The following is an 18,529-nucleotide window of genomic DNA, read 5'->3' on the forward strand; positions in this document are numbered from 1 at the left end:
ACATTGGAGAGTGACTTGTCACCAGCCTAAAAAAATAAAGAAAATTACCTTAGTATTTCAGAAATCAAATTACAGACTATATCTAAATGACAGCCTATGTCAAGACATATTCTTGCATTTATGGTTCACTGTATTTCTGCTATTGTACTCCAAATAGTTCAAATGCAACATGTATTTAGGAAATTTTTTAAAAATGCAGGACTAGAAAATAGCATTATTCTTTCTCTCCTTAATCTTGGGATTTTTTCCCAATACCAGGAAGCAAGTACACTTGTCTCTAATTTCCCAGAAACATTTGTCCTCTTCCATTTTTTTAAATGTACCCTTATTTTCTTTCATTCTCTCCTTAATACCTACAGTATATTTAAGAAAATTTTGTAGTGTCCTGTGTCTACTATGGTGTGTTTTATTTATTTAGTTGCCAATCCATAAGTCACTTGGTTCTAGGAAGGATTTAAAGTAGCTTGCTTGCTTGCTAAGTCACTTCAGTCGTGTCCGATTCTGTGTGACCCCATAGACATCAGCCCACCAGGCTCCCCTGTCCCTGGGATTCTCCAGGCAAGAACACTGGAGTGGGCTGCCATTTCCTTCTCTGTTAAAGTAGCTTACAAAGGCATGTAAAATATAGCTATATACTATGGGCTAATTCTTCCCTAGTCATGGTAAATGGAGTTTTGTTTTGCTTTTAACCAGAACCTACATGTCAAGTGTAAATAGTATTGTTTCTTTCTCTGGATACATAATCCATCAATAGATTGTTATTACACAACCCTCCAGTCCCAGCATCCCAAAGCACCTTGAACCTATATTATTTTCTCCCAAATGGCAAAGTTAGAAGTTGATATGATGATAGTAACTACAACAAACAATAAAATCAGAAACAAAAATTACATAAATGAGAAAAGACTTAAAAAAAAAACAACAATATTAGGAGCCGAAGTTTCTTCTTATCTAGGTTTATGTTTGAGGCAAATTCAACTTCAGATGAAGAAAAATTTATACTCACCAGCAGAGTAGGAGTCACAAAAGTGAGACACGGGTTTTCCATGCCACCATAGGGAAAGGACGGCGGCAGGACCAGCAGGTCATACTGCCCCCAGATATATGGGCCTCCCAGATCTTCTGCAATTTTAAGCATAGATTCAGTCTGGAAAATGAATGCATAGATATTTGTGCATCTTAATCATTGCCATAATAAATTTCTTAAAAGTATACATTGCTTTCTATGAAGGTTATGAGTTAATGATGCTATTTTAAATGAAAATGATACCCAAAAAATGCATCAACTGCAAACTCACATAAAATAAGATACACTATTCAACTCTTTTACCGCATTACTTAAAACCATTCATTTCATACTCAAATTCTTAAATCTACTATCACTGTTATTAAAAAAGGGTAACTTTATGACCAACCTCAGAAAATTCATAAGCAGACTTCTCCACCTGCTCTTTTTCAGACCATACCAACGTCCTTGGGCCAATCTGCCTGCAAAATGAAAAGGCTCAATAAAAATGAAATTCAGGGCAAATTACTCACCTGGTTCTAGGAAAGATTTAAAGTGTCTGCACACAAATCCTGACAGGAGTATGATTTACCACATGCTTATGGGGAGGAGGTGAGGCTAAGTGGTTTTTCTTTTTTTCCTGAGGTACAAACCTCCTGTTGTACATGCGACAGTAAATCTGCTTGTCTATAAAGGGATGCAGTTTGAGCCACGTGAAAACCTAGACGCTACGTGCCCCCAAAGGTTAGCTCACTGGCTTGAGTAAGACCCTTAGGGATCTAGTTTCTTCCCTCAGTCTTACAACTGTAGAAACCCAGTCACAGCTCAATAAGAGATTATTCTAGAACAGGAGTGGATGTAAACTCTGTTATGCACTTAAGGTTGATCGCTTTCATAGAAGAAGAAACAAATAGAAAGAGAAGGAAATCCTGTCAAAGGCTGTAACACGGAGGAACCTTAAGGATATCACGCCAGATGCAATAAGGCAGTTACTGACGGACACATACTCTATGATTCCATTTATGAGGTGTCTAAAGTAGTCAAGCTCAGTGAAACAGAAAACAGAGCAGTGGTTACCAGGGACTGGGAGGAGGCGGAAATGGAGGTGTTGTTTAAAGGGTACAGAGGTTCCATTTTTCAAGATGAAAAAGTTTTGCAGATTTGTTTCATAATGACACAAGTGACTACTGAACTATATGTTAAAGTTAGTTATTGTAATTTTGTGTTTTTCTTTTAAAACCACAATTTAAATAAAAGCAAGAAACAAATATAACTATATATCACATATAGGACTAGAACTCAAAAAAATTTTTTTTCATCTAAATTTCATCTTAAAAATTGTATGCAATGCAAACTCCAAACAGTAAGACTTTGCCTTGATATTCTTCCCCAGAAAGGCAGTGGATTCTAGGGCAGTGCCTCTGAAGCATCTATGTGCACACAGTTATTTGGACAGCTTGTGCAAATACAAAGTTTGATGTAGTAGGTCTGGGATAGGACCCAAGGACTTGTATTTCTTTCTCCTTTTTAAAAATATTTATCTATTTGGCTGTGCCAGGCCATAGTTGCAGCATGTAGGATCCAGTTCCTCAACCAGGGATTGAACCCAGGCCCCCTGCATTGGGGAAACAGAGTCTTTGCCACTGGACCACCAAGGAAGTCCTTGGCATTTCTAACTCACTCCCGGGAGATTCCAAAGCTATTGGTCTGTAGACCACTGTGAGTAGAAATGGTAATCAGTGCTATGCAATATAAATTAACGAGAGCTGCAAATGTGAGCCACATGTGTAATTTTAAATTGTCTAGTAACCACTTTTTTTTTAAAAAAAGGCAAAATGAAGAGGGTGAAATCGATTTTAATGCTGTATTTTGTTTAACCCAATATATCAAAAATATTATCATTTTGACATGTAATCAGCATAAAAGATTATTAGTAAAATATTTTCCATTCTTTTTTTTCATATTAAGTCTTTAGAAATCCAGTGTATAGTTTATACTTTCAGCACATCAAGCCTCATGTGGTTAGTGGCTGCTCCTCCAGACAGCAGAGTTCTAAGCTACAGGGGCTCCAACATCAGATGGCCTAGGATGGGTCCTAGCTCTGATATTTTCTAGCTCTGCTACGCTGAGCCAGTCATTTAAGCTCACTGAGTTTTTTTTATTGTAAAATGAGAAAGAGTAATTGTACTCATTTCACAGAGTTGTGAGGATTCAAGAGGATGATAAACTGGAAAGTGAAAATGAAAGTCACTCAGTTGTGTCTGACTCTTTGTGATCCCATGGCCTGTACAGTCCATGGAACTCTCCAGGCCAGAACACTGGAGGGGGTAGCCTTTCCCTTCTCCAGGGGATCTTTCCAGCCCAGGGATCGAACCCAGCTCTCCCTCATTGCAGGCAGATTCTTTACCAGCTGAGCCACAAGGGAAGCCTGACGCATTGCAGCTGGTACCTAATGAGACCTGCTAATTGGCAACTGCTATGACAATGATGATAATTATTATTTAATGAGTGCCTCCTACATGTCAGGAGCTTTACATATGTTGGGTCTATCAATCCTCACAAAAATCCTTTGAAGTACATATGATTATTTCTAGGTTTTAGGTGACAAAGATAAAACCCCAAAACCTTCAGCATCCTCTGAAGTGAGATGTGGGTATGTCTTGGTGAGTACTCATCCTGATGCTCACAGATGCTCGTCCTGAGAAGTGAGCTACCCAAGGATGTTCATAGTTAACTTCAAGAGCTGGACCAGAAGCTGTGTTTGCCTGACATGTCCACCACGTCCACATTTCTGGCAATTTAAAGAATGTGATTACTATACAGCCATTCTTAGTTTTCAGTTGTTTAGAAATAAGAACAAAGAAAAAATTAAGAAAAGGGCACTCTAGCTGCTGGTAAAACTTTAACAAAATATCTTATATTTCTGTAATATTCCTAGGCTTCCAAGTGCTTTAAAATAGTTTATTTCATTTGTTGCACATAATCACCAAATGAGGTAGGAAGGGGGATGTCGTAATTTGAAGGATGAAAAAACGGAGGTTATGAGGATTGACTTGTTTCAACTTGTTTTAGACTCCAGATTAACAGTAAGAGTATGCTCATTCTCTAATACTTGGAAATTCCAAGGGGTGACTGGTAAAGATCTTTTAATTTAAAATTAATTTGTGATTCACATTTCATGATTAGATTTGAACATTTCATGATTAGATTTGAATACTTCTAGAGCTGTCAGCTTGTTATCTTGAGAAACACAAAAATGATCTAACAATAAATCCTGACAGAGGGTCAAGACACCTAAGATTTGATCTTTGTGTATACTTCAAAATGTGTTCAAAAGCTCACCTGCTTTCTAAAGCTCCAACAACCAAAGCAATCAGGTAGCAGGGGATTGGAACCTGACGGGGCAAACAAGACACACACAGCACATGCTCGAATTAGTGATTAAGAATGTTAACAAAATAAGACAATTCATATTCAAAAGAAAGTTTCCTTTCAAATCTCCAAACATTAGTGTAGATTACTTTCTTTTGGTACTTCTCAAATGGTTCCCATTTTTGAGGGGTCTAGCAGTTCAAAATTGCAATATAAAAACATTTCAAAACATCTATTTCCCTTTTATCCTATTAGGAAGGAAAGCTTCTGAAATGTGAAACATATGAGTGCACAGTATTACAAGGTACATCCTAAGCATTTCACAAAAATTAACATGTAAGAAGGCAACTGTGCTTTCCTCTTTGTTTTCTCCTTTTTTCTTGAATTAAAAAACTTCGTTTTAAATTGCTTTTTTGAAATCACTCCTGGCATATTTGAGAGACATACAAAATAATCCAGCAATGAAAGGATGCTAAAGGTTTTAGAATCCCAGAAGCTGGGGTGGGGGCAAAATTGTCCACTGTGATTCAATTATAAGTTCTGCTAAGGAGGATGATTTTAAAAAGCATTAATGTACACACACACACAATTCATTAAAAGTCAAAGATAGAAGTCAAACTACCAGCTACCTAGGAATTGTAACTTAATGGACTATAACTGTTTTTTGGTCTAAGATAGCTCTTCCATCTGTGAACACTATGCCAACATATACCCCCAGTTCGGTATCAGGGCAGGTCAAAGTAACTTAGAAACAAGAAACCTGCTACTGACTGAGATGAGCAAAAATGGCATCAGACATACCCCCACCATACCTACCCAGCACCTTCCTTCTTCAATACAACGTTGCAAGCAGAACTAAATATTTCAAAAGAGCAAAAGAAAAAGAAATAAAAAAAAGCAGAAGCTGCTTTCTAAATTCTGAAGTATTTCAAAAGCCATTTTGCTTTTCACACGGGAAGAAGCTATTTGGAGTTCACCACCAACTAAAACACAAAATCTAGACCCTAAGATCTTACTTTTTGGCTGAATCTGTAAATTTTCCTGCTCGGGTCTTCTGGGTCAGGTGCTTCTCCATCACGAATGGCACTCATAAGTGCCACCAGTTCTTTGGGGACAGACACCTAATCAAGAAGAAAAGTCATTACCAGTTATAAATAAAATGTTCTATGTAAAATAACCTCTTCCGCCTTCTTGACTCTTGATCCAATAGACTATGAACCCAATACAGTCATATGTATCAGTTTTATAAACAGAATTAGCAATATGTAAAACTGGCTTCTTTAAAATTGAATGTGAAATATCGACCTATTCATTCACCTATTCATATTGAAAGCATTTGGTAGAAACTAGATTAAAATCCCAGCTCCGCCATTTACTAACTGCGTGGACTTGGGTAAATAACCCTCCTGTGCCTCCATTTCCTAAATCAAATGAGGGTCATACTTCATAGAATTGTTGTGAGGAATAAATAACCTAAATTTATGTTACTTACAAAGAACATACATTATTTATTTTAATCATTTACTTTTATTATGTTAATAATTTTTTTGACCACACCTGACAATGGCAGTCACCAGGCCTGATCCCCTCTATACCCTCGGGAGAGATTCAAAAGGATGCTATCCTCACTTTAGAACAGAGAATTCAATTCTGAAAAATGTAATACTTAAAACATAAACTTAAGAGTTACAAAATTATGCTTTTAAAATATCTGAATTAATCCCTGCACTTCTGGCTGGGCTGGGCTTTCTCTAGTTACGTTCGGTGGGGGCTACTCCCCGGCCGCAGTGTGCGGGACTCATCCCAGTGCTTCTCTTGTTGCGCGGCTCAGACTCCAGGCAGCAGGCTTCCGCATTTGCAGCATGCAGGCCCAGCGGCCCTGGCGCAGGCTCAGCTGCCGCGTGGCATGTGGGATCTCCCCCGACCAGGGATCGAACCTGTGTCCCCCTGCGCTGGCAGGAGGATTCTTATCCGCTGTGTCACCAGGGAAGTCCCAAATTCCACTTTTTAAGGGTCTTGAGTGTAAGGAACTTAAACGTATTGCTGAGAAAGGTGAAATAATTTTCTCTGGAACCTTGTATGGAGAAGATCCTTATGGAGCAAACCTACGGTCACTGACGTGTGTACCCTAGCTCCATGATTCTGAAAGTGTTACTTCTAATGAATGCCAGAATAAAGGACCATCCCCTGAGTGTTAGTGACTTGGCAAGCACCCATTCCAATTCTGGACTTTCTTGTTCTGTCTGCACGTAGTAGTGTTAGTCACTCAGTTGTGTCCGACTCTTTGTGACCCTGTGAACTGTAGCCCACCAGCCTTCTCTGTCCATAGGATTCTCCAGGCAAGAATGCTGGAGTGGGTTGCCATTCCCTTCTTCAGGGGATCTTCCCGACCCAGGGATCGAACCCTGGCCCAGCCCTCAAAGCTGTTACTGCGGCAAGCACAGAATCAGGAGCTCCAGAACCAGTGCTGCTATAGCCCAGATCCTGGAGCTAAGAGCCTAGAGACTACTGTGGTTCCACTTCCTCCCTTCATTTAGGCAGTGATATGTCATACAGATGAGAAAGCTGAGGTAGTGAGGTCACAAGACTTGCCCAAGGTCATGCAGTTATTCAGCGGTGGAGAAGAGCCCAGATCCTGGGATTCTTGGCCTGCAACTGTAGTTTCTGCAGCGTTATGCTCAGGGTGGTTTTGTGGTGGGACAATGTGGGAATCAAGAAGTTTCCATAAATACTAGATAGTCGTCAGTTCCATTTGCCTGGTCTGAGTAAGTCTAGCCTCTGGGACAGAGGCTAGTAGTCCACCTTTTCATAAAAGGGTTAGCAGTACCTACAACAAGTTGGAAATGCATACAAATAAGTCTGTAATATATGCCCATTAGGATACCTAGATAGATATTTACATGGCTAGTTCCCAGGCAGTGCTAGTGGTAAAGAACTCACCAGCAATACAGGAGACAGAAGGGATGTGGGTTTGATCCTTGGGTCGGAAAACCCCCTGGAGGAGGAAATGGCAACCCATTCCAGTATTTTTCTCTGGGAAATCCCATGGACAGAGGAGCCTGGTGGGCTATGGTCCATGGGGTTGCAAAGAGTAGGACATAACTGAAGCAAAATGCACAAAGTGCATTTATAGAGCATTTAATCGGACAAACTTTTTCAAAGTTAAAGAGTTGCTCCCAAATCCCTGTTTTTAGGGCTAGACTTCTTTGTGTGTGTGTAATTTTATTTATTTTTGGCTGCACCTGGTCTTGGCTGCTGCGTAGGTTTTTTCTCTAGTTGTGGCAAGTGGGGGTTACTGTTGGCTGCAGTGTGCGGTCTTCCCACTGCCGTGGCTTCTCTTGCTGCTGAGCACTGGTCTAGTTGCGGCTCCCAGCTCTAGAGCAGAGGCTCAATAGCTGTGGCACATGGGCCTGGTCGCTCTGCAGCATGTGGGGTCTTCCCGGAGCAGGGATCGAACCCTGTACTGGCAGGTGGATTCTTCATCAGGAAAGCCTCTGAATTTTTTTAAAATCAGAATGATACTCATCTCCCTTTTTTACATTTATGTTTGAAACTGCCTTTGGGACAGAGGTTCAAAATGAGATCCATCTTTCTAACATATTTCAGGCAGAATTTAATTAATTAAACTACTGTTAGCTAAAAAAAATTTATTATCTCTGCTTATCATTATTGACTTATTTGGTTCATTTTGGAAAGATAATCTGTGTTCATGGATTGGAAGAATTAATATTGCTAAAACGTCCATACTACCCAAAGCAATCTACAGATTTAGTGTAGTCCCTATCAAAATACTCATACAGAACAATTAATTCAGCTAATAATTTCAGTAATAGTTACCTCTGCGCTGTAGGTTAATTTCACGGAAGGAGTGTCCTGGCAAGGAAGAATAGCTCTACAGTGGATGGCCTGGGAGAGAGAGGGAAAAAAGAAACAGCTGTTTCCCTGACTCATAAATCAAGTCATTAAGAAGTCATTACAATTGCAGCATTTTTCTTAGATGCGTTCTTTTTAAAAGTAAAAATGTCTCACATTTCTTCAGCTCTTTTCAAGTAGCAAAAGTAGATCTGTGGATAAAAAAATCTAATTTCCCCTTTTAATATATGCCCCGCCCTCACACTTCAGTTGGAGCATGAAGAAACGTTAAACAATGATTCTGGAGCAACAGTAGTTCCCAGTGAGAAGTTGTTAGGTACCCTGTCGAAAAAGGGCTCTTCAGTGAAGTAAATTTGAGAACCATGGCATGTTACATGCCTGTCTGGGAGAGTCACCAGGAACATTAGCCTTCTGAAGGCTCTAAAAAGACCTAGAATAAGAAACTGTTCAAATTCTTATACTTATTTCAACATAAAACCCACTTTCTTTTGGTTAATTATTAAAGTCTAATGGGACACCAGTTTTCTGAGAAACACAGCTTGGACAATGTGGTTAAGATCTTGACATTTTGATCTTGTGGCAAACTTTAACTAGGAAGACAGGAGGGGGAAAGAAAAGTCTCTTTTAACACCATCTAGACATATCCATTCATCTAATATGTAGAGCATTTCTTTGCTTCTGCATCCATCTGTCATAATGATCAATTCCATCAAGAAGAATGACCAGAGTACCTACGATTTCATACCCTGGCCTGTTGTTAGATAAGTCTGCATCTATTGCTGGTGAGCAAAGGGAACCCAACTTCACTGAGCTTGAAGGAACACTGACACTCACCTCTCTCTCTGAGGTTGTTATAAATCCCAGACACACTTCACACCTCTGCAAACTTCCTTCTATTCTCCAGACACCAGCTCTTTCCACTTCAGATCTAATAGATTCTCCAAAGATATAGGAGTCCAAGTGACCTCACCTCTAGTTGGATTAAGCAGAACTAGAAGAACCAGATAGTCTCCTCTCCCCAAACAAGGTTCTAAGACCATGCATTTAGGGTTCCTTAAAGGTCCCTGGTTATGTGACTTCGCAATGCCAGGGGTGAGGTTTATATGTATGTCACTGGATAAGACCAAACCCAGGAAAATATGCATAGAGAACAGCTATAAGCAAACTCATCGAACAAAATCATGTCTATGTGCTTCCTATCAACTGCAGTAATTTAACTGAAATCGCTTTCCTCCATTTCAAAAACTGCTTCCAATAAGAAATGGAATAAAACGTTCAAAATTCACATTCTTGTGACTCACAGATCTTGCATTTCTTGCTAACTTTAGTTTACAGACATTCCATAATAATTACTGACAAAAATCAGATAAGAAATGGAGTGTATAATTGGTACATTCTTGCCTAGAACATGGTATCTCTTCCAGATTAGTGAACTAAGGGTCTCTTAGACAAAAAACAAAACTTCAACTGGCAATAAAAAGTAAACATTGCCAGCATTGCCTCCTTTCTGATAGACTTGTTTTCAAATGTGAGCCTACCATAGTGTCTTACACAGAGGAATATTTAAAGGATTAAATATGCAAAGTACCTTACACAATGCTTGGAAATAAAGTCAATGTTTAATGAAGTAAATCCTTTTAATTGTAAACTATTTGATTGCTAAAAGAATTAGTTTTGTTTCTTTCAGAAGTTTGACACTTATTACTCTTGTGACAGACTATCTCCAATTATGTTATTTTTAGTTTTTAAACAGAAAACAGATGTAGTCTAAATCATATCATCTTAAAGGTACATTAATATATATACATAATGTATACATTTGTAAACGTGTAAGAAAAATCTGGAGGCTACAGACCAACTCAGTTGTTATCTCTGGACAATAGTGTCTGGAGAGGAATGGGAAATCTGATCCTTCCCTTTATTGTTAAGCAGTTTTCATAACCAGTACATATTTTGTTTAACAGTGTTTTCCTTTCATTTTAAGACCATTTATTGAGTGCCCACTCTATGCCAAGTTCTATGGTAGGTGCTGAGGATGTGAATATATTAATAAATATGACCTAGATAGTCCAGTCTAGGTAGACATGTTTCAAATGAAAGGAAGTTTCTTTTTAAAAGTAATATATGAATGTATTAATGGTGAGAGATATAAATGAAAATGTGTGGTCTTTATAAGATAAAATACTATCTTAGGTAAGACCCCAGTATCCGTAAGACCACTGTCCACTTTGCTTCATTCAGTTGCATGAGCTGGGAATAATAAACCATCCCAAGCCCTTTTTACCTGGCACTGACTGAAGAGATAGGGGTGCTCTTTGCCAGAAGTTTGTTCAGGAGTGAGCCACTGAAGAGCAGAAGATTTTGGAGATGTCTCGAAAGAAATCTCTATAACAATTTCTTGATTTCTGTATGAGAGGAACAAATACATTAGTAGTATACAATTCAATCTAACTAAAACTTTAATTCATAATACATAAATAATATGATATACACCAAATAATATAAACAGAATTTTATGAGGTCTCGATACTGCTTGAGAGTAAGTTCTAGGAATGTTTGCCTTGCATGTTCTTACCTGAATGTCAGCCTGTGAGTCTTTTTTCCTACATGGTAACTGCTTATGAAGATGTAAGAGGAACTGATATTAGGTGAACACCCCAGCTTTTTTCTGTGACACCAGGAAAGCTTTTACAGTGGTGGGGAGGCAGAAGAAATGACTTTGGAATGCTGATGCCCACTGCAGGGGTGGCAGAGCACCACACTGGCCATGCTAGCTTGCAAACTGTGACCCGAAGAGTTAAGGCAAGAACTCGAGAGTGAACGTTCATGTCTGTTAAACCTATGATAAGGCCATATGTGTTTGTATTTAATCTCTTCATCCTAGTAACTAGTTTTTATTGCATTTTACAAAAGTATTAGCCTGTGGTGGACTGGAACTAACAAAAACTGGGTCCTTCACCCAGATAGCTTGAACAGCATTGTTAACAAGGAAGCAGCAAGAGCCCTGGAGACCAGAGGCTGAGCTTGAGTCCTGACTCTGCCACTGACTGTGAACTTGGCTGTGCTGTGAACTCCAGCAGATTATCTGACCTTCCTATGCCACAGCTGCTTCATCTGCGGAATATGGTTAATGACATACCTCACAAATTACGTGCGTTTCCTTTCTTTTTCTTAAATGGGAAGAGAAGATAAGAGAACACTGGCTGCTGCAAGGTGGGAGTAGATTGACTTTGTTCTAGGCCAATGGTTTGCCACCATTTATTCCCTCCCCAACATACCAAGGAGTGGGATATACTCCCAATAGGACAGCTCTGGCTAACTTTCTTGAACAAGTTACCTTCTCTCTCTGAGGTTCCCTTTCCTCATTTGTCACTTGTATTAATCGAATAACAATGACAAACACAGCCATTTCTACACACTAATCTAGTCTTGGGACAAGCGCCGCAGATGTACTCCTTAATCCTTACAGTGCATTCAAGCTAAGTTACTTCAGTCATGTCCCTTTGTGTATAGCCCACCAGGCTCCTCTGTCCATGGGATTCTCCAAGCAAGAATACTGGAGTGGGTGGCCATGCCCTCCTCCAGGGGATCTTTTCATCCCAGGGATTGAACCTGCATCTCTTACATCTCCTGCATTAGCAGGCAGGTTCCTTACCAGTAGGGCCACCTGGGAAGCCCAAATCCTTAGAGTAACACTTTGTAAAATGTAGATCATGCCACAAAGGGTTACTATAGGGATGAGAAGAAAGAATACATCTACAGCACTTATCCCAAGATTAGTACACAGAAATGGTTGTGTGTTTGTCATTGTTATTCCATTAATAAAACTGGACAGCCTCTGGCGAGGAGGTGAAAAACACACAGCTTGTAAGAGCTTCCCAGGTGACCCTGAAATGCTTCCTTAAGGCATTCCCACCATCACTCTAGGTATTACTGACATGATGAGTGAAGAAGTAACAGTTATCAAGTCCTATTTTTGAGTATTTTATACAGTGAATTTCTTTAGTAACTTAGGAATATATAATTTTCACTATAAGCTTCGATCTGAACAGGAGATTGGTAGGAGGAGTGTACCAATTACTACATACACACAAACTAAAAATATGAAATGAAATAAAAAACTAAAATGAAAATATATATTCCCCTTATTTGGCCATAAAAGAGAAAGATGAGAATATCCATACTTGCACAGAGCAATAGGAAGAGAGATTTCCATTGGTGATCCTTTGTAACTTTGTCTTTCTCCAAGAGTATATTTGACTTCTTGTCCATTGATAACCACTTTTTCTATTGTGAGGTCCTTTGTATCCAGAATCTAGAAATAAATCAGTATTTTTAGATGATGAGAAAATTGTTTTATGCACTGGAAAAAACTAAATGTTAGTTACAATCTTACTACAATTTCAGTTTAGAACTAGTTTCTTTAAAACAGTAAGATACAGAGTGTAAGATAGGAAATAAAGGAGTTGACAGTTAGCATAGGTCCCAATCCACGTTCTCTAAACTTCCCCTCTACCGTCTGAGCTACCAGGGAAGCCCTGGCATTAAGTAAAAGTCAGATCTAAATGAAAATGCCTTTGCTTCTATCTCCTAAAACTTAACTTCTATACTTTGAAAAAGCTTATCTATAACTTGTTCTTTCATCATGACTCCTCAATATATATTACCTTGTATTTCTTCCTAGAATTCATATAGTCCTACTGCTCTGTACTACTTTCATAGACCCCAAAATTAAAACAAATCTTGGTGCTTATTAGGCAAATAAGCAGACTGTACATCACTAGACGTACAACTAGAGATGTGTACACTAGACGTTATCACTAGACTGTATCACACTAGACTGTATCACTAGATGTGTATCTAGAAAGTCCAACCTGGTTACGGCAACTCTGACCAAATGGCCCTACAGAGCAGTGGTCCCCAACCTTCCTGGCACCAGGGACTGGTGTCACAGAAGACAATTTTTCCATGAACCAGGGGGTTTGGGGGGATGGTTTCAGGATGATTCATGTACATTACATTTATTGTGTACTTTATTATTATTACATCAGCTCCACCTCAGATTATCAGGCCCCAGAAGTTGGGGACCCCTGTTACTGGGAGATTGGGAGTGCATATCTACTTGCCAGGCAGATTACCTGCTTTGGGCAGGAAGGGAGTGGCAACAAGTGTCTGAGGATTTTCCATCCCAATATTCCTCTGTCTAAGCCCTAGAACCCATACCTTTTCATTATCTCTCAACTAACCTCTTGTTCTAATATCTAGAACCTTCCTATGCCACAAGCCTGTTTCCAAACAACTTAAACCAGATTCCCATATTAAATTTTTTTTTCCTATATTAATTTTAAAACTTCACTCAATCCTTCTGCCGCCTCTGATAACTATTCTACTTTTCTCCTTCCTTCCTTAAACTCCAAGGGTTATCTATGGCTGCTGTTTCCACTTCCTCATCAATCTATCCTCCCTTTCTCCTCTTCAATCTGACTTCTAGTTTTTGTGCCACAGAAAGGGCAGTCCTGGTCAACAGGTCTTTTCTGTTCAGTAACCTGGACCTCTGCTGCTAATGGCCCCAGTGGACCGTACCATCTGTTTGAAGCCCTTTCCTTAGCTGCTTTGACTCCACACATCAATGATTCTCCTCTTTGTCTAATGCTTTTTTCCTCCCCCTCCTTTCTAACTACAAAATCTAGATATGTCCCCATGCACTAGCCTTGGGCTTTCAGTTTACTTACCATATTCTTCAATCCCTAGTTCTTGCTCATTCTCACATCTTCACCTGGAACCCCTGTGCAGGTGACTACCCATCTTTCGCAGCTGCCTCTCCTCCCCAGGACTTCAGCAGGTATTTCTAACTGCCTGGTTAACATTTCCAGGGGAAATAGCATCTCATATTCAATAGGCTTCTGAAGATTTTAAAAACAAAGCCACCCTTCTGTACCCTAAGTTTGCTCTCTCTCTATTCCGCTGATGGAACTCCTCAACTTACCTAAGGTTCGAAACATTCAAATAATCCACAATTGGTCCCACTCCCCAATCCTGCATAGCCAATTAACAAATTTTTCATTCACACTGTCCTCATACTTTTTTTTTTTCCTCCTACCACCACCCTAGGTCAGGTCCTGGACTTTCAGAACTGCTCACTATCTAACCTTCCTACCTCTGACATCTTTCCCTTGAAATCTGGCCTAGAATAGCATGGGAAATTAGACTGCCAAGAAACAGTCACTTTCCAGTCACCTCTTTTTTGGATCAGTTAACTGGGTGATAAGTTGAGGAAATTTCAACAATTTTATTCTTATCTAGAGTCAAGTGTTTTTGGCTGGGAAGAAATTTCCATCCTGGTTTTATTATCTTTTCTCTTTCTTTTTCTTTGTTTTTTAAGAGCAGCCAAATTTATTATGAGTACCATCAGTTTTCCTTCCAATGGGCAATTATTATTTTGGAGTACTCTCTCTTTTTGGGGAGTCCCTCAGTGGTTGCCCTTACTCTAAATTGAATTATCTTCCCGCTCTTGCATATTCAGAAATACTGGATTTTATAGCTTAAGAACAATAAAGGTACTCCTCTGCTCATATTCCAGTACTTGTTTCTGAATATCTGATTTGTTGTAAAAACTGAATGGGAGTATATTATGTATATAAACTACTTATGTTTACAGTACTTTTATAACCATAACGGTTTCCCTGATGGCTCAGCTGGTAAAGAATCCGCCTGCAATATGGGAGACCTGGGTTTGATCCCTGAGTTGGGAAGATCCCCTGGAGAAGGGAAAGGATATCCACTCCAGTATTCTGGCCTGGAGAATCCCATGGACTATACAGTCCATAGGGTCACAAAGAGCCAAATATGACTGAGTGACTTTCACTTCACTATAACCATAAGGGTGAATCATTTGGGTCATTTCCCAGTGGAACATATTCTATTTTCTGTATTCCCTAAACTTTTCAAATCTGTTCTGAATCAGAAGACTGTTTTAACTATTTTTCTGTGAAACCTTTTCTGTATCCTCTGTGTTTGTTACAGCAGCTGGCCCAGCTCCCCAACAGCACTGACTGTGCCACATTACAAGGATTTGTTTTATCCATTAGACTGAGGGCTCTTCAAAAGAAAAAGAATGTTACTTAGGCTGGCATTCCCAGGGTTTAACACAGTGCCAGAGAAACTGTAGGTGCCAATTAATGCACGAAACAAGTCCTGGACCAAGAGAAAACAGGAAATGCAATGTTTAAGCTGTGTATCTCAAATCCTAACCTCAGCTAGCACTCCCAAATTACTTAAGAAATTCCCCTTCAAATTTCACTGATAAATGTTAATAAGCAATTGATCAAAAAAGAAATAAGAAGGAAAAACAAAGGAAACTGGATAGTTGGCTAGTTGGAATTAGCAATTTAAAAATCTTCTCTTGAGATTTGCAGAATGCAAAAAAACAAGCAGGTTTTTAGACTGGAACTTTGTTTTTTACTGTAGTCAACTTTTATTTTATTTTATTTTTTTCCATCTATTTGAACAGATGTAAAATTTAAGCATCCTAACTCTAGCTTACTCATGGAACAGAGGTAAAGGTTTAATTTTTATAAATAGGATTGCAAGGTCATATTAAGCAGTGGCAAACTATCAAAATTCATTCTTTTACTAAAAGGAGAGATTGCATTCAAAGAGGACTTCAGTTCAGCCGATCCTGCCTGGGCAAAGCTGTCTGCAATAATAAATGATAGCCTGGTATTTCAAGCAGACAAAGTGCAGCCTATAAGGAAATAGTTGTGATCTTGCTTATAGTACTTTGATTTATTTATTTCCTTATAGTACTTCTGGGGACTACAAATCAATACATAGAGGAGTCCACCGATTTTTCAAACCAGAATTAGTCTAGGAAAATGGTAAGTAACAAAGTAAGAAAGTTAGGTGCTTTATTGGTTCATATCAATGAACTCAAAGTACAGGTCTATTACTCAAGCAGGCGAAAGTCATAAAAGCCACCAACTCTTATCTAAACTTACTAATATGCCCAATCAGTGGATTCCACTGATTTCCCCCTATCAAGCTTACAACATACCTTCTCTGTTGCTTATTGCTGGGTTGTAGTAGCTAACACCACACTATGCAATATATGTGGCTAGTTTTCTTGTTCCTTTTATTTGTAAAAATCCTTATTGTGGAAATTCAAATACTATCAGACAGCTTGACTAAGAACACTGAAAATAGGCTATGTTGTACAGATAAAATAATAACACTCCACAAAGCTAAACACGTTTTTCATCATTCTGGTGGCTAGAGAGCTTGGAGAAGTCTTTATTTTCTAAGAAAGTGCAATATTACTTGCTGCTGGGAACCAACTATTAATCAATTGTATTGAGACATCCTTATAAAGCTTGAATGTCCCCCCCTCCTTAAATTTTTCTCAGAGAAGAGTGATAAGAAGCAAAGGTAGGAAGAACCATGAATCCGGAGACTGAAAATATTACAGCAGGGCTCGGGATTCTGAGGGGTTTTAGAACTGGCAGGGAGATGGTGGTCGGTCACATCCTATAGACCCGCAGGTTGAAATAAAGGGGCCTGGGAGGGAGAGGTGGGGCTGAGAACCTACAGGACAGAGGGCCTGAGACTTAGCTGAGAGTGTGGACTGAGCAAATTGTGCCGGGGACTGGGAGAATTCTGGGGCCTGAGGAGGGAGTTCTGGGCGGCAGGCCGAGGAAATGGGGCGACCACAGGGGGCGGCTTTAGCGCTGGGAGCTAGGATTAGCGGGGAAAGGAGAATTCCTGCCAAGACGAAACTTAAGCGCTGGGTGAGGAGCGGGGCGTGGAATGGGCACCAGGATGTGTCCAGGAACTGCGAAGGAGGCTTTGGGGAAAGGAGTGGAGGAGAAGGCAGGTATATATAGTGGGTAAAGAAGGAATGCAGAGACTCCAGTTGGGTTGGGAGGCATCGATATGGGATGCGTGAGGGGCTGAAGACGGGGGCACTGGGAAATGAGCGGAGGCTGAAGATGAGCTGCAGAACAGGGCTGTGGGCTGCGGAGGAGCACCTACGGATGCGCGACGCACGCGGGGCCGGCACCGGGAAGGGGCCGAAGCGGGGTGAGAGACGGAGGACGGGTGGCCCGGGAGAGGCGGGCACCCGGGAGCAGGTCCCACCGTACCAGGCTGCGCAGATTGTCCTCCTGGGACTGCACGGTGAGCGCGGCGGTCCCGGTCAGTACCCGGCGAGCAAAGTCGATGCTGCAACGCAGGTGCAGGTGCTTGGTCTGGCAGACGGACGCCGGGGAGGCCAAGGAGCACGTATCCACTACCTCGGGCATGGCTGTGAGGAGTCCCGATGCACACGATCTGCACCCCAGCTCTCAGCAAGCAGACTACTCCGCTGAGCGCGAGAGAAGGGAGGTGTGAGGTAAAGAGAGGGGGAGGAGTTCGCGGCGTCCGCCGGGAAAGGAAGTTCTTTGAAGTCAGCAAAGAGTACGGTGCGGCATTGATGGAACTACAAGTCCCATGGTGCAGTGCGACAAGGCGTGCGCTTTGCTCTCTGGGAGTGTGTGTGTGTGTGTGTGTGTGTCGAGGGGTGTAGAAGTGGATCGATATTGCTCCCAAAGTGAGAGTGGGGGGAAAGGAGGGGAATGGAAGTTAGAGGAAGGGTAAGCAGATGGAAATAAGTGAACGCTTTTATTTTAGTTCCATTCAACTTCGATGAAAGTTGCAATAGCAGTGGAAGAAATGTCAGGCCTATTGACGATTGTGGGGTGTGAGAGGGGCGGGGTCAAAAGAGATAAGAGAACTGTCGGAAGACTGTTTCCCGTGCAATTCCTCGTTAGTATAGTGGTGAGTATCCCCGCCTGTCACGCGGGAGACCGGGGTTCGATTCCCCGACGGGGAGGCAGTGAAGTTTTTTTTTTTTTTTTTCCCCCTTGCAGGGTTCATGCAAGCATTTCAAAAGCTACTGTAAAAGAGTCAACATCAAGGTTTATATTTTAAAACCGTTTTGTGTCTGCTTTCCATGCTGGCAACCCAGTATGTACATTTCCAGGCCCTAGAGATCAAAACGAAAATAAACCACATTCTCATCTTAGAAACTTAGAACTATTACCTCAGTATACTGTAATGAGAATTCTATGATAGCAGTGGGCGCAAGGGGGATGCAGAGCTGGGGCATACTGGACGTGAGGAGAGGTTGAAGGATGACTTGCCTGAAAAATGGAACCTCAGAGTTGAAACTGGCAAAATTGGAGAAGAATGTGTCTCAACGGACTTTAAACAGCTGGACCTTTAATCTTAAATGCATGAACTGGG

At 40.5% G+C, this 18,529-nt stretch overlaps 1 protein-coding gene and 1 non-coding gene across 2 annotated transcripts in view; one reads left to right on the plus strand and one right to left on the minus strand.

Annotated features, from left to right (window-relative positions):
• Nucleotides 1-17,633, minus strand: part of LTA4H (leukotriene A4 hydrolase) — a 32,705-nt gene extending 15,072 nt beyond the window's left edge. The window contains exons 1-9 of the mRNA XM_043440608.1: nt 17,389-17,633; nt 12,436-12,566; nt 10,536-10,656; nt 8,216-8,284; nt 5,395-5,499; nt 4,349-4,401; nt 1,416-1,488; nt 1,007-1,147; nt 3-26 (exon numbers count right to left, since the gene is read on the minus strand). Of these exons, the coding sequence (XP_043296543.1) occupies nt 3-26; nt 1,007-1,147; nt 1,416-1,488; nt 4,349-4,401; nt 5,395-5,499; nt 8,216-8,284; nt 10,536-10,656; nt 12,436-12,566; nt 17,389-17,547 (876 nt within the window). The 5' untranslated portion in view covers nt 17,548-17,633. The remainder of the gene's footprint in view (nt 1-2; nt 27-1,006; nt 1,148-1,415; nt 1,489-4,348; nt 4,402-5,394; nt 5,500-8,215; nt 8,285-10,535; nt 10,657-12,435; nt 12,567-17,388) is intronic.
• A 411-nt stretch (nt 17,634-18,044) lies between these two features.
• On the plus strand, nt 18,045-18,116 carry TRNAD-GUC. Its single transcript has one exon. It is a non-coding gene; the product is annotated as a tRNA-Asp (tRNA).
• Nucleotides 18,117-18,529: the final 413 nt, after the last annotated feature.

Source organism: Cervus canadensis, chromosome 21 (assembly GCF_019320065.1).
Source record: "Cervus canadensis isolate Bull #8, Minnesota chromosome 21, ASM1932006v1, whole genome shotgun sequence".
Taxonomy (NCBI): Eukaryota; Metazoa; Chordata; class Mammalia; order Artiodactyla; family Cervidae; genus Cervus; species Cervus canadensis.